At 48.6% G+C, this 14,658-nt stretch overlaps 1 protein-coding gene across 5 annotated transcripts in view; it reads left to right on the plus strand.

Moving 5' to 3' along the window:
• The first annotated feature begins 651 nt into the window (after positions 1 to 651).
• Positions 652 to 14,658, plus strand: part of disp3 (dispatched RND transporter family member 3) — a 29,278-nt gene continuing 15,271 nt past the window's right edge. For 3 of the 5 annotated variants that reach the window (XM_081703056.1, XM_035536290.2, XM_081703057.1), the window contains exons 1-6: positions 652 to 988; positions 5,301 to 5,425; positions 9,477 to 10,685; positions 12,348 to 12,567; positions 13,634 to 13,770; positions 14,323 to 14,457. In XM_081703056.1, the coding sequence (XP_081559182.1) occupies positions 9,677 to 10,685; positions 12,348 to 12,567; positions 13,634 to 13,770; positions 14,323 to 14,457 (1,501 nt within the window). In that variant the 5' untranslated portion in view covers positions 652 to 988; positions 5,301 to 5,425; positions 9,477 to 9,676. The remainder of the gene's footprint in view (positions 989 to 5,300; positions 5,426 to 9,476; positions 10,686 to 12,347; positions 12,568 to 13,633; positions 13,771 to 14,322; positions 14,458 to 14,658) is intronic. The other 2 variants (XM_081703055.1, XM_035536291.2) reach the window with 2 other exon arrangements.

Here is a 14,658-nt window from a genome sequence, read left to right on the forward strand (position 1 = left end):
AATATAATGGTATTTTTAAGAGCTAATGGGGTTTTTAACCTTATTGCGATGATTGCATCTGATTTCCATCTGAGTATAACATAATCCAGCTGTAATGTTAAGGTGAAGTGGTGGAATTATATTCTGCAATAACCATTCTATAATCACATGTTGGTAGTTAGCAGCTGCAGAATAAATAGTCAATGCCCCCACACTTGTTATTAATGAATGTAAATGTCCCCCCCCCTCCCCAATATCTAATCAATCACCTCAAACATTCTCTCAATCCATTTCTCTCACCTTTCTCTCTCTCTCTCTCTCTCTCTCTCTCTCTCGCTCGCTCTCTCACTCTCTCTCAAGACTAAACCATCATTTTCCGAGGGGGACCAGAGGCATCAGTTTGCCAGCGCTTATCGTCGGTCACAGTTCTGTAGCCAAACGACCACAGCAGGTGGAGCGTTAAGCGAGCTGGCGGATTAGTGCAACCCTTACAGCGGTAGGGTGAAGCATTCTGCCCTCTGTCTCACAGTGATTCCCCACGGCCCACCCCCCCTGCCGGCGATCGGTGAGCCTGCCTGAATCGGAACCCGAACAAAGCAGCGAGGCTGAACAAGAGAGGGTGAGTGAGTGTAACAGAGAGAGGAGCGGACAGAGAGAGAGAGAGAGAGAGAGAGAGAGAGAGAGAGAGAGAAGCCGCTCTCTCACTCACAAGCTGTCGCCTGGACAACCGAACACAGCACTGTGGGGAAAAGTGGAAGAGTGAAACAAAAGAGACATCGCAAGGCACGAGCGCGAAGCGAGAAGAGAGGAGACGGTATGAGAGAGGGAAAGGTGCACAGGTTCCGGCGTGCCAGGGCTTTTAAAGTGCGCGAGGGTCTGGACGTGCTCAGGTCTTTATTTCACAGCCCAGTTTATACTGTTTTCACACAGCAGAGGGAGAAGGGGATAAGGTGGCTGGGTTAGCGAGAGCTCCAGGAACATTCCTGCAGTGAGAGACGGTCCAGCTCAGGTAAGAGTTCTCCCGCCCTTCCATCAGCGTTGCCTGTTCATCTCTGTCCGTGGAACTTCAGGTGCGTAGCGCTTCACCTGAATAACGAGGCTATTTTAAAACATTAGTTACAAGGGAAAAGGGTGTGTGTGTGTGTGTGTGTGTGTGTGTGTGTGCACGCACACGTGTCTAATTACAAAGTGAGATTGAATGAGAATTGAGGCAAAATTCAGATCCAGATCATTCAGCATTTCCGCAGATGCCTCTCCATAGCCAGAACCAGTACCTCTGTGAGTGTCTCTCTCTCTCTCTCTCTCTCTCTCTCTCTCACACACAGACAGACTTGCATGTTCCACATATATCATTTGACAGATCTTTACAATCCCATCCCCATTATGTCAGGCATCTAATTGTAAACACCACATGTGGTAAACTAAAAGCTCTTTGTGTGAGCCTGCCCCTCTCTCTCTCTCTCTCTCTCTCTCTCTCTCTCTCTCTCTCTGTGTGTGTGTCTCGCTCCGTCTTTTTCTCTCATACCCTTACTGTCACTCTGCTTCTCTCTCCCTCATTAACACATCTATCTATCCATCTCTCTATCGACGCTGATTTAGCCCCCTCTTTTATTTCTCCTCTCTCCCCTGTATACACCTGCATTTCTCAGCAGCCCAGGTGACGCTGCGGAGAACCTTGTGTTAGGTCATCCCCCCACTCCAGGTCGTCTCTATCGGCAAAGTTGCCAAGTATGTCCAACACGGACACCTCGATCCCTAAAGTAATATGCATGGACTAAAGCATAAAAGGCCTGCCTCCTGCTTCCAGGCCGTCCCTGCTCCGTTAGAGGAGGAGCCAAACAAATCCTCCAGCACCCTTCCCTTGCGTTTCAGTTCGGCATAAATTCACGGAGCTCACATCGCTGCCGTTTAAAGGGACGTCCTCCCCAGGGGGCGGAGGTCAGGGTGGACGTCCCTTTAAACGGCAGCGATGTGAGCTCCGTGAATTTATGCCGAACCGAGCGCACGGGAAGGGTGACACAGGAGGTGGCGTTGGGGGTGGGGGTGGTGAGGTGGCGTATTAACCGTGGAGGAGAAGGTGTGTGGGAGACGGAGGAAAGTGGGGGAAGAGGGAGACGAAGAGAGAAATGTGGGCTATTTTTAGCAGCTGTCTGAAGGTTGGGCGTCTTGCTTCACTGACGTGTGGAAAAGCACAGACACGCATGAACGTTGCCCATATTACCCTTTCAGTAGGCACCGCCGCAGAGTATGAAAATGAGACATTTACAAAGGGTGGTCGAAAATGATTCGACTGTAAATAAATGTCCTCTTGTAAGGAATTGTAGGAAAAAATGCTGAGAACTTGATCAGTTGAGTTATTTATTTCTCTCTCTGGTAATGACATCACTGCGTATTATATAAATAAATATTTAGCAGAATGAACGATGACCCTCTCCAACCTTTTTAAAACTGGTCCTTTTATGTTTTGAATTAGATAGAAGCACAAAGGCACTTAAATGGGATCACGGGTTAGATAAGAGCACTTAAACGGGATCACGGGTTAGATAAGAGCACTTAAACGGAATCACGGGTTAGATAAGAGCACTTCAACGGAATCACGGGTTAGATAAGAGCACTTCAACGGGATCACGGGTTAGATAAGAGCACTTCAACGAGCTCACGGGTTAGATACGGACACTTAAAATAGATCACAGATTAGATACAGGCACTTAAAACCGATCACAGATTAGATACAGGCACTTAAAACCGATCACAGATTAGATACAGGCACTTAAAACCGATCACAGATTAGATACAGGCACTTAAAACTGATCGCAGATTAGATACAGGCACCTAAAATGGATCACAGATTAGATACAGGCACTTAAAGAGAACAGCCTACTCTAGTGAGCACAGATATGCCCAAACAGCATGGATCACCATACATATGAATCGTGCAGTTTCTACGGCTTGCTCACCGTTGCGTCTCTGTAACTGCAAAGTCTCCTCCATCTAAGCCATCACAACCGGTTCCGTGAGTTCCCTTTCCTCCCACCCTGCAGAGGCAGTTCTGATACCTCACAGATTCGGCACGATCCAGGAGGCGTGAGAGGAAAAACCCTGGATATTGTTGCTGCCGCATCTGGGGGGGGGGGGGGGGGGCGCGACACACACCGTGATTGATCCTTATGATAATGCGAAATAAGATGAAAAGGCTGCTCTGGTCAGAGTCACTCAGGTGATTTGGAGCTGCGCCGGTGTACCGGCACCATGTCCATCCCGGTGCGTTGTTGGCATTGAGCAGGGAGGATATTTACAGCTCACGTTAGTGACAAAGTCCCACTCACTCACTTTGTCACGTGTTCAGGCCTCTCAAGGACGGGAAGCATTCTGGGCCACGCTGTCCTCTGTTGGCACGTGTCTGCGCGGGTTGGATCTCGTTGACAACACGGTGACCAGTGCGTGAGACACTGACATATGTGAACTTAGAACGAACCAGAGAGGTTATTAGAACGAACCACAGAGGTTAGTCCTTCTAAGTGTCGTTTCTCCATCTGCCTTTTGTTCATAAAAAAGAGTTTGAACGTCCACAGATAAAGAGCGTTCTGTCCTTGTGTGATCTCCTTTACTGAATTTTTTATGCACGCTGTTTTTCCTTTGTTATAGATTCTTTGCGGGTGTCCGTCTTACTATAACAAAACTAACTGGGACCGCAGGTCATATCTGCACTATGAAACAAAGTCCCTCTTTAATGCTAATAGTTTCACACACAGTAATTAAAATGGGCCTAATGCATGCATTCCTTCATGATGTTCATTTCCTGTGGGCTGTTAGGATTTGCTCTCTACCTCAAAGTCCTCTAGGAAATTAGAATAAATCGTTTTCGCTCCAGGCTACTGTTCATATTGTCCTGGTGGAGTCAATTACAACGCGGCACGGAAGCCGAGCTCAGAACAATAGCCAGGCATTCTCTTCCTCTCCCGCAAACGAAGGGATGCTTGTAGCCGCAAACGCCTTTCCTCTTTAAATTCATTTGAAGGGGTCCGTCAAATACAGACATCCACCCGCGCCCAAACCGAACAGATGCTGGAGTTACGATCAACAACTAAGAGCCTACATGAGTGGTGTCATGGCTCCTCCCACCCGTGGCTCCTCCCACTCGAACTACAAGTCCTGGCTCATTATGGTGGAGATCGCCGGCTTCAGCGTGGCTATACGAGTGAGAAATCGTCTTCTCCTCTTTACAGTGGCGGGTTAGTGAATTCTTTGTCTCACAGTCATATGCTTCTTGGCAGGAGAATGAGACAGGCTGAGATTACTGTGAGATGCAGGACTGATTTCGTGCTCTGTATAAGGGAGCGAGACAGAATTATCCACTCGCAGTGAACTGCTGTGTAAACCTACTGAAGGAGTTAAACATGGGCGCCAGATCTTCACCACATTTTTATAAATTTGCTGCGTGGATTTAACAAAGGGGCTATATATCAGCCTCGAGAGGAACGCACGCAGCTGATCTAAAACTGGCGACTGGCATGTCAGATTTGCAAAAATGATGATGTGACCAGATACCAAAATGACAAGCTCCTGGTCTTACTGATGGTCATTGGGCTTGTTACGGCTATGACAAGAGCAGTCATGTCCATGCTTTAGAGCAGAAGTTTGGGAAAGTATGCCATCTGCCTGTTCAAATGACCAAAAGAGAATATGTTATTATATATGGAAAAGGGAGTATTCCCGATGTCAGTGAGAAATGAATGACAGAGCAGAGGCGTTCAGAGCGTCTGGGTTTCGTGTTTTTCTACAAGCTACAATTCTGTATCTTGTACTTTCCAGGCTTGTATGGCCACAGCGTAATCTTTTTTCCCCTGTCACGATAAGCCAGAGAAGAGGTGTGTCGTGTCTGCAGAAGACTCAGGGCCATTATAGAAACACGGTTTACAGACATGTATAGACAGTCCTACGATGTCAGATATCTTTCAGCCTGGGACCTGTCAAAGCCCGTCAGCAGCTTGCAACAGCTGAAGTGATAGACATGTCGCATTAGTAAACACAAACAAACAAACAAACAAACAAACCCCCCCCCCCAACCTTTCAGAGATTCCTGTAGTGAAAGCCTGAAGTGCATAAACAGATTTGTCATTTGATGACATTTGTCCTCAAAAGTCATGTACGTCTAGATGACATTTTGGATTCTATCAGTGTGGATTAAATCCGTCTATTCTGTCTATCACAACTTTACCTTTGTGAGAGAAACCCCCAAAAAATGGCCCATTTTTGGCACGGGGGGCTGGGTGGGGGATGCCCCATCACTGCTCACACGCACCGCTGCTCTGTCTGAACAGGCGTGTGGCATCAGGAGCGACAGGAGTCGTTTGGGAAGAGCTCGGGCGTGTTGAAAGAGACCCTCCAGAGTGTCCCACCGCACAGACACACACAACCGGAGGAATCACGGAACGTGAGCTTAAAGGTAATACAAAAGTTTCCATCCTGACCACAGTGTCATAGACGTCAGTCTCTGCACCATCCTTCTTCTTTCTCATTGTTATGCAACCAAGGCAGTCCAAACCTGCCTGAGCTCCATCTCGCTGTCAATCAGACATGCAAACGAGGCTTCGGCGACATCTGGAGAGAGAGCGTGTTGGTTTTGCCCGCCACGCCCGACGAGATGCCACAGGAGACCATATCTTGCCACCCCAGAAGCCCGAGCCCGTGGGATAACCTCCCCATTCCAGTCTGTCAGTCAGAGGCAGAATCCATTTTAAATCTCCCTACCGTGCTTCCAGCAGCCAGATCCCCCACCCAACCCCCGCTACGCGGAATGCCCTCACGCCGTTGATGCGCCATTCTTCCTTAGTAATGCATTCAAACGGGTGAGGCCAGGGCGGGTGAGTGGTGAACTGGGGATCTGACAGGTGGGAGGGTGTTAAAAGGAGAAGTGAAGAGTGTTTTGGGCTATGCGACAGGGGGGGACTCTCCAGCACGGCTTTGAGACGCTAGTTTGCTCACGGCGCATTCGTACATGTACGGAGAGGCGCTATAGATACTTCTGATCTGCCTAAACACTGAACGTTTACGCGGTACATGACTGCTTTGCCATAGCAACGAGGAGAAATCAAATTAGTGTTGAATTATTGCTTTACCCCAACAAGGAGAACTGAGATCAGTCTGATTTTGGTGACAAGTGGGTAGATCGATCTCTCTCTCTCTCTCTCTCTGTCTCTCTCTCTCTGTCTCTCTCTCTCTCTCTCTCTCTCTCTCTCTCTCTCTCTCTCTCTCTCTCTCTCTCTCTCTCTCTCTCTCTCTCTCTCTCTCTCTCTCTCTCTCTCTCTCTGTCTCTCTCTCTCTCTCTCTCTCTCTCTCTCTCTCTCTCTCTCTCTCTCTGTCTCTCTCTCTCTCTCTCTCTCTCTCTCTCTCTCTTTCTCACTCACTCACTCACTCACTCACTCACTCACTCATCTGTGGCACTTTCTGGAGATCTCAACACCTTGTTGAAGCTGAAGTCTGCTCAGTGGGTCCCACAGTGACAGCAGCGCAGCAGACAGATTTAAAGTCATTAATATGCTGATGACATCATATATCTGCCTAAAGCTTGCTGAGATTACGTTAATCCAGTAATTCTATCACTTCTGGAGCCAAGGGTAAATTGATCTATCCCTGTGATTCTTTAAGATGGAAATTGCGGCGAGATGCAGAATTGTTTTCTGTCTGGCTCCAAAGGTGTGCCACCATGACATTTTCATAAAACACTAACTACAAATTTAGTGTATAGATTCTCCTCATCTCTGAAGTCTATAGATCCCCTAATCTCTGAAGTCTATAGATCCCCCACATATACCAACAACGTAACGTTCCCATCATCTGTGAAGGTGGCTTTTAGTGCAGGCTCATGCAGGCTGCATCACACAGCAGTACTGCGTCATAGGTGCGTTTGGCAAACAAGCATGTTTTAAAGAGGAGCTTGTTCTGTGGTGGACTGGAGATGGAAGGTCGACATATCGTTGTTGGAGATAATGTCTCAGGGTTTAGAAGGACACTGTTGACTCTTTAAGTCCTACTGCTCCATCAGCGTCTTTCATCCGTGTCGAAGCTCACATCCAGACAAGTGGATGTTTATCCCGCGCACTTTGCATTTCAAGGCCGAGAAAACTGTCTTTGCTTGGCTGTCATGCTCACCCCGAGCGCGAAATAGATTTGTCCTCTACAGCGTGGCGAGCCTGAGCCAGATGTTAGATCACGTGCCAAAGGCACACACGCCGATGTAGACCAAACGCCACGCTTAAAGACCAGCACCTCCTTCAACAAGCCTTGCGTATGTGGTGCTCGGTGCCGCTCTGAGTGCCATCCTTTCCAGTCACTCAGATCCATGGAATGTAAACCTGACTCGAGAGAAAATAGTGGTTTTGTTTTGGTATTTACTGACAGTGTTGAGTTTTAGCATTTTTGCAGTAGGCGCAATACATGGGAATTGAAATCACTGAAATTGTTTTTTTTTAAATATAAATAAATATATATATATATATATATATATATATATATATAATGTGAAGTTTCATTCCCAACAAACTGATCTCACACACTCGCACATCTATTAACCTGACACTGTGAGACTTCTCCTCTGCCTTGATACACACACCTGGTCTCCTGGTTTTGACTAAAATGAATTCCTTACCCAGGCAACACTCTGAAGGGCTGAACACACTGAATTCATTTCACTCTGATGCCATGTTTCATCCCAAGACCCAGGGCACCATGAAACCATATTCCAAAATGTCCTCTGAGTATACTGTGCCTCCCAAATATATGGCTTATTTTCTGAAGAAATTTCAGCTTCCGATTTTCACCGCTTTTAGGGGGAAAAGCTTATGGGGCTAATTATCACAAAATGTCAAGGATTTTATTCTTCTCAATGCAATAAAGCCGGCAAGCTGCAGAAGGTTCCTGCTTTACATTCCGAAAACGTCAGATTTCCCATCTGACTGTGTTATAATGAATCTGGAATTAGCCTTAACTTTGCTGATTGGATAAAAGAGTGCGACGGTCAACCAATCACAGTTAATCATCATTAACAGGTATCCACAGTGTGCTGGAATTGTCAAAGGAGTGAAGGACCTGTCAGAGGACCGGCTGTGAAAGCAGACACACTAAACGTGCTAAACGTGACCTCCACCAAAGACTGGGGCTAAGCGACCCTCCCTGCGCGGTCTGGCCCCGGGCAGCAACAACAACAGATTGCCTCCAGGGCATAAAGAGGCCCGTCAGCCTTTTAGCCTGTGTAAAAACATCAAGGCTGTCAAAAATGGAAGCAGGAAATGAGTGCCACGGTATAAAACTCAGGGTGGTCATATTATTACATTTTAAACAGGATCTTTCTTTTTTTTTTTTTTTACCTCAAACTCAGGGCTTTAATTTCAGCTTTCATCCTGTGCAGTTAATTTGTCATTTGTGAGTGGAAACAAGTTAAACGCTCCAGGTCTTGATAATGATTGTGTGCGTATGTATAGGTGCACTTAACAGCAACAACCACAACAACAAAAACATCATCATTAAATATCTAAGGGTGGTTTATGACTGCTTCTGAAAACACTGTAGATCTTCAAATAGGTTTGCTAATGCATACTTATGCCTGGTTTATTCCGATGTGTCATAAGATGACTTCTAAAGTGTTCCAGGGCTGGGAAACCTGTCCCCGAATGCTAATTAGCGTCCCCGCAGATGACGGCTATACCAGAAAGCTTTTATTCAGCTCCTAAATCAGGCAGTGATCCTCCTGCACACTCGCTGATCTCTGGGCTGAATTCTGTGGGAAGGAGATACAGGGCTTATGCAGCTGTACTGCACTCTGGCTGGTCCTTCTCTGGTTTAGGGTCCCCGGGGGCTTGCTCCACTGAAGGTAAAAACTCCCTGGTCTTGCCGGGCTCCTTAAGATGGCAGGGCCCGACTTGTGCGCGCTGAAAGGATAATGGGATTCTGTTTGAGGCAGCCGCACGCTCCACTGCCAGCCGGGGTATGGGGGGGGGGGGCACTAACTTTGGGGAGCGCACTCTCGTCCAGCGAGGAGCCAGACGATTTCATTTTCTGTGGCAGTTGCGTGTCTGCAAGGGCTGGTCCACTGTACTCTTCTCTCTGCCTCTGGCACTCTCTCTGTCTGATGTGTGCGTATACACACACACACACACACACACACACACACACACACACACATGCGCCAACTGTCTACTGATGGCGCGAAAGCCGCTCGCATGGCTCTCCTGCTGAGGCCTGCACACAGAGAGGAACACAAGTGAGAGGAATACATTATCTCACTCTCTCTTTATCTCTCTCTCTCTGTCTTGCTCTCTCTCTCTCACACACACACACACACACACACACACACACACACACACACTTGCTCTCACTGTGTTTGGCATCTTAAACTGACAGCTTAACAGTCTGGGCCTTCTTGTTGCCCCTGGAGACTCGGTTCACACTTTCTCACTGTTCTCTTCCCTTCCTTATCACCTCCCGCCCTCCCTGTGCAGGACACAAAGACCGCAGCCTCTATTCCAGGGGCCCGCCAGAAGATAGAATTAACGGTTGGGTCCTTGTCCCCGCGCTGCTGGCTGATTGGGAGTGACCCAACGCTCTCCGGCTGCCCGTCCGTAAATCCGCTTCCTTTATCACCGCGTTTACCCGCCCGCGCCAGGAAACGACCCCGCCTGCCGCGCAAGAGGTGTGGACCATGGACTCGGAGGACGAGCCCTTGCTGCTCCAGGCCCCGTGGGACTTCGGCGAATATGAGGAGCAAGGAGAGGAAGATGGGAAGGAAGGAGGAGGCGCAGCAGGGGCGGGTGGAGTGGAGCAGTCCTGTGGGGGAGTGTGGCGGGCCGTGGCGCGGGTGTACACGTGCCCGTGGGCGAGCGGGGTGGCCCTGGTGTCGGGCTTCCTGCTGCCCCTCGCCCTCTCGGCTTACATGTTCCTGTATTGCGAGCCCCTGGACATCGACCTCTCCTACAGCGCCTTCGAGGTCAGGAGCCATTCTTCGGCCGAGCGCTTCGACGCCCTCACCATTGCGCTGAAGAGCCAGCTGGGAGCGTGGGACCGGCACCGGCGCGACGCGGAAGGGTTCGACCTCGACGCCAACGCTCTCCGGGACCTCCTGTTGCTGAAATTAAACAGACAAGGGAAGGAGTCCCCTAAGGGTGAGAGCGAACCTCCGGGGATCTCAGAAAAGGAACGACGCAAACTCGAGGTAACAGACATGCACGAGGACAGAAGGAACGATAAGAGAGAACAGCGGCTCGAGCAGGCCGATCACGCCGGGGACGGAGCGGAATGGGCGAGCGGCGGGCGGCTCGGAAACGGGAGCTCCGGGCTGCGTCCAAAACGGGAACACCTCCGCAATGAATCGAGCTCCGGGCCGGTCCGGAAACGACGGTTCACGGGCTACTCCTACCTGCAGACGCAGGCCCTCTGGAGGATGGAGCTGGTGTTTGTGGCCCAGGGCGATGGGGACAACAACATCTTCACGCCCGAGCGCCTCCGCACCATCCATCACGTGGAGCGCCTCCTCATGCAGCACCCACAGTTCCAGCAGTTCTGCTGGAAGCCGCTGGAGGTTCTGGGAGACCTCCCCCTGGGGCCCTCCTACTGTGCGCCACCGAGCTCCCTCCTCTCCTACCTGTTCCCCAGTGAGCGTGGGGGGAAGGTCTACTTCGACGGCATGGGCCCTGACCTGGCTGACATACACGGTGAGCCTTTGCAGGACAAATGCAATCGTGGTCCATGGTCCCGGAGCGTCAGCAGCTGTAACGAGATGTGTGTCATTACCGTTACTTCAGAAATGGATCCGCCAAGCTGATCCTGGTATTGCTGACACTAGATTATAAAGGTTCTAATTAAAATATTATATAGGGTTCTTCAATTAAAACATGCCCTGTAACACCACATAAAATGTATTCCCTGTTCTGACAAGGAACTTTAGCGCACAAACCAACTGCATAGTTTTCGATCTGTGTTGAGAGCTTCAGTTCTGTCCTGGTTATAAAACTAGTGTCACGAACCAGATCTGAGACAGATGTTCGAAGATGTAACAAATAGAGTTGTTTTCATTTGTAAACCTACAATCCGGGTTCGGAGTAATAAAGCAAACAGAGGTCAGTAGCCAGATAGCAGACCGATAGAGCAAACAAACCAGGTGGAGACAAGGCTCAGAAGATAAGCCAAAAACAGAGCAGGTTGTAAAGACAGGCCGAGATAACGCTCAATACGCACGTACACGTCATGGCAATACTTCGCAAAGAAGACAGGGAAATGGACAGGTATAAATAAACAGAACTACCGAGAAACAGGTGAGAGCAATCAGCAATCGGGATGCAGATCCGATGAGGGTGTGATTGGCGGAACCAGAATGAGTGGCAAGTGAATGCTGGGAGTTGGAGTTTGGGCTAGGGAGCGTCACAACTAGCCTACAGTCCTAGAGTATGAAAGCAAGCTGCTGATCCAGAACTTTAGTCATTTTCCGTTTCCTTGCACACTTTTAAGAATTACAGATGCAGTTAACCGTGAAGGAGATACTGGGATATCTCGTTGGGGATATAGTTCATCATTGATATAGACTAGTAGCTGCATATTGTCGAAATCTTGCAAAACTGAATGTAATATACGATTTGAAAAACAGTACAACGTGGGAAGTAACATTTGAATGACAGACACCTCAGTAAGAGTTTGTCAAAACCGCCATTCCCCCCCCACAAGTACCAGACCTGCTGATATTCTAGTTTTCTGAAAACACGGTGTCGTGTTTCAAGAAACAGAACCGGTTATGAAATTTGCATAATACTGTCAACTGCATCTTTAAAAAAAAAAAAAAAAAGGCTTCAGGACGATCAGACAATATGGAAATGTTAAAAAAAATCGATGCCCGTGTTGTGCTCAGAAACACGATGCAGTGTGCCAAGGGAGAAAAAACAGGAGCCCCGCGGAGGCGCCGGTGCTGAGAAGAGTACCGTGTGTCTGTGTCATTTACGCTTCTGCACACAAGAAAATCTGTGCCAGTGAAAAAGCCCAAGAAGGGTTATCTTCACAGTCACATGGGCGTATCATCAGGGCTATCTGTTACGCTTACTGGAGTGAATTGATGTCGCTCGTAGATATTTTAAAAACATGTCATTAGAAGACTCATCATACCAGTTCATCCTGTCGCATGTCTTTAGTGTAGCTAGTCGGGGCCTTTTCAATTACCACAGTAACATTTATAGATATGAACATTCCCAGAGAGTCACAACATAAGCATTCCATCATTTCTGGTATTTGATTTGGTTTTACCCCTTACGGCAGAGCCCTGTATCCCTGTTCCTGCAGGACTAGCAGCCACTACGAGCCACGCTCATGTCCTCGTCTCGTCTCCGCAGGTGCGCTGAGTCTGGCTGTCACTCACCCGCAGTTCTACTGGTACGTGGACGAGAAGCTCACCCCGGACAGCCTGCGCTCCTCGCTCCTGCGAAGTGAGATCTACTTCGGGGCGCCCTTGCCCGGCTTCTACTCGCTCCAGGACCGGCCCCTGGAGCAGCGGCGCCAGTTCCGGGACTTCGTAGTCCAGTACGCCGACATTTTGGCCCGGCAGTCTACCAGGTGGGAGGGAGACCCGACCAGGCTGTCCCAAATCCAAAGCGCAGAACCTTCCAATCGTCGGTTCAGTGCTTCGCTAATCGACCCAATCCGACTCATTAGACACTCGTCACGTCCGTCGCAGTCTGGGTGGTGTGTGCTAACGGGCAGATTAACCTGCCTTGGAGTGCGAGTGCTCCGGTCATGAGACCGGGATACGGAATTTATGAATTCATTCGTTAGGGAAAGCAGTTGTCCCAAAAATCTCCAAGTGTTCGGATAATCTGGGATTTTCTCAAGGTTACCCATCCATGAAAGCTCAGTGCCAAGAGTGTGAATCTTTCCTAAGATAACAGGAAAGAGAACTCCAGACCGTACGGTGAGCTGCCAGCGCGTCTGCCCTTGATCTCTGGCACAGCCCGGACATCCGCACACTCAGAGAGCTCTTACTGCTCACTGATCTGCTGCGAGTCGGTGTGTATTGGGTGAATCGCACGTCCACTGGTGCCTGCGACCTCTGCTAGTTAGTCACAAATGGACCTCTGACAGTATCGTAGCCTCAGCTATTGGTTTTAGGCCTTTTCTTTGCTTTTCTGTTGTAAAGCCAGTCATGAAACCTGGCTGCTTTACAACAGGCATGTTCGGCTTCAAGATTCACAGTCTAAAAGCACGATTTATATTCTCTCATGTCGGCCCTTTGCTATTGAGTAACTTTCTGACTGTACAAAGGCGGTATGAGATTCGGTGGTGCGAAATGAAATCTCCTTGCTTTGACTGTCACATTATCTGCTAGATGACATTAGCAGTATAAGAGAAATTGACTGGATGGGTAATAAAACCATACTGTTGTACTGATCTCATAATTATTCGTGTAAGTCAGGCTCTGCACGCACGTTGATGTAATTAAGATAATCTGTGTATTCTCTGTTCTGCTCAGCCATGCCGTGCTTAATCTTTATTTTCTCCGCGCTGATCTCCCTCACTGGCCCCCCCGCCCCCCCCCCTCTCTCTCTCTCTCTCTCTCTCTCCCTCCCTCCCTCCCTCCCTCCCTCCCTCTCTCTCTCCCTCTCTCCCTCTCTCTCTCTCTCAGCAAGGTGAAGGTGCTGTACGGTGGTACCGAGCTTTTTGATGATGAGGTCAGGAGGACCTTCTACAGCGACATGCTCCTGGCTTTAGTCAGTGGAGCCTGCATTACCATCCTGGTCTACATCCTGACCTCCTTCTCAGGTAAACGGAGTTCACGAAAACAGTTCTCTCCTTTTCTTTTCTTCTGCTCTCCATTCATTCCCATTTCTCACGAGCACACTGTAAGCGATGGGCCCTTACAGAATTAAATAATGACCGCTACACGCATCTTAAGCAAGTGAAATATATGGTTTGTAATGATATCGGTCAGTCTTTAATGTATTGCATAACATGGCCTCTGCACTTCTAGAGGGCTTTAACTTTCCACCATAACTCCACACTTTAACCCATGATTCAGAAGGGAATCTGCTAGGCTTGCGTGTTAGCCCAGCAAAACGCTATTAGAGGGAACCCGCGCTACATTAGCACCACAGTGCAAACTCAAGAACAGCACCAGTCATGGGTTTACCTTCCCACGTAGGGTGTCCCTCTGCAAGCTTTGTCACCGGTTAAATACGAGAGAATACCTGTGTCAGGTTTATTATTATTATTAATTTTCTCAAACCTGTCAACTAACCAACGTTTTCTAGCATCTGAAATCACCCACCAATGTATAGTTTTTGTTGTGTTTTTTTTTTTTTTTTTAACCCACAGTATTTCTGACGTTCTTTGGCTTGGCTAGTATTGGCCTGAGCTGTCTGATGGCTCTGTTCCTCTATCACGTGGTGTTCGGGGTGAAGTATCTGGGCATCCTCAACGGCGTGGCGGCCTTCGTTATCATCGGGATTGGTGAGTAATTGCTGACGGGACCATGCTGCCTGACGGAGTCGTAAAAGTGCCTTAGTACCATAGCGCAGAGTGAGAGGCTGCACCTCGCTGTCGGTTGTGAGTCTGTGTTATGGGACAGCTCTTTTACAGTAGTTATGTGGATACTGCTCCAGAACTGTTTTTTCTACTGAGAGAGTAACCGTTAATGTGAGGAATGTTACT

Source organism: Electrophorus electricus, chromosome 20 (genome assembly GCF_041902795.1).
Source record: "Electrophorus electricus isolate QZ-2024a chromosome 20, ASM4190279v1, whole genome shotgun sequence".
Classification (NCBI taxonomy): domain Eukaryota; kingdom Metazoa; phylum Chordata; class Actinopteri; order Gymnotiformes; family Gymnotidae; genus Electrophorus; species Electrophorus electricus.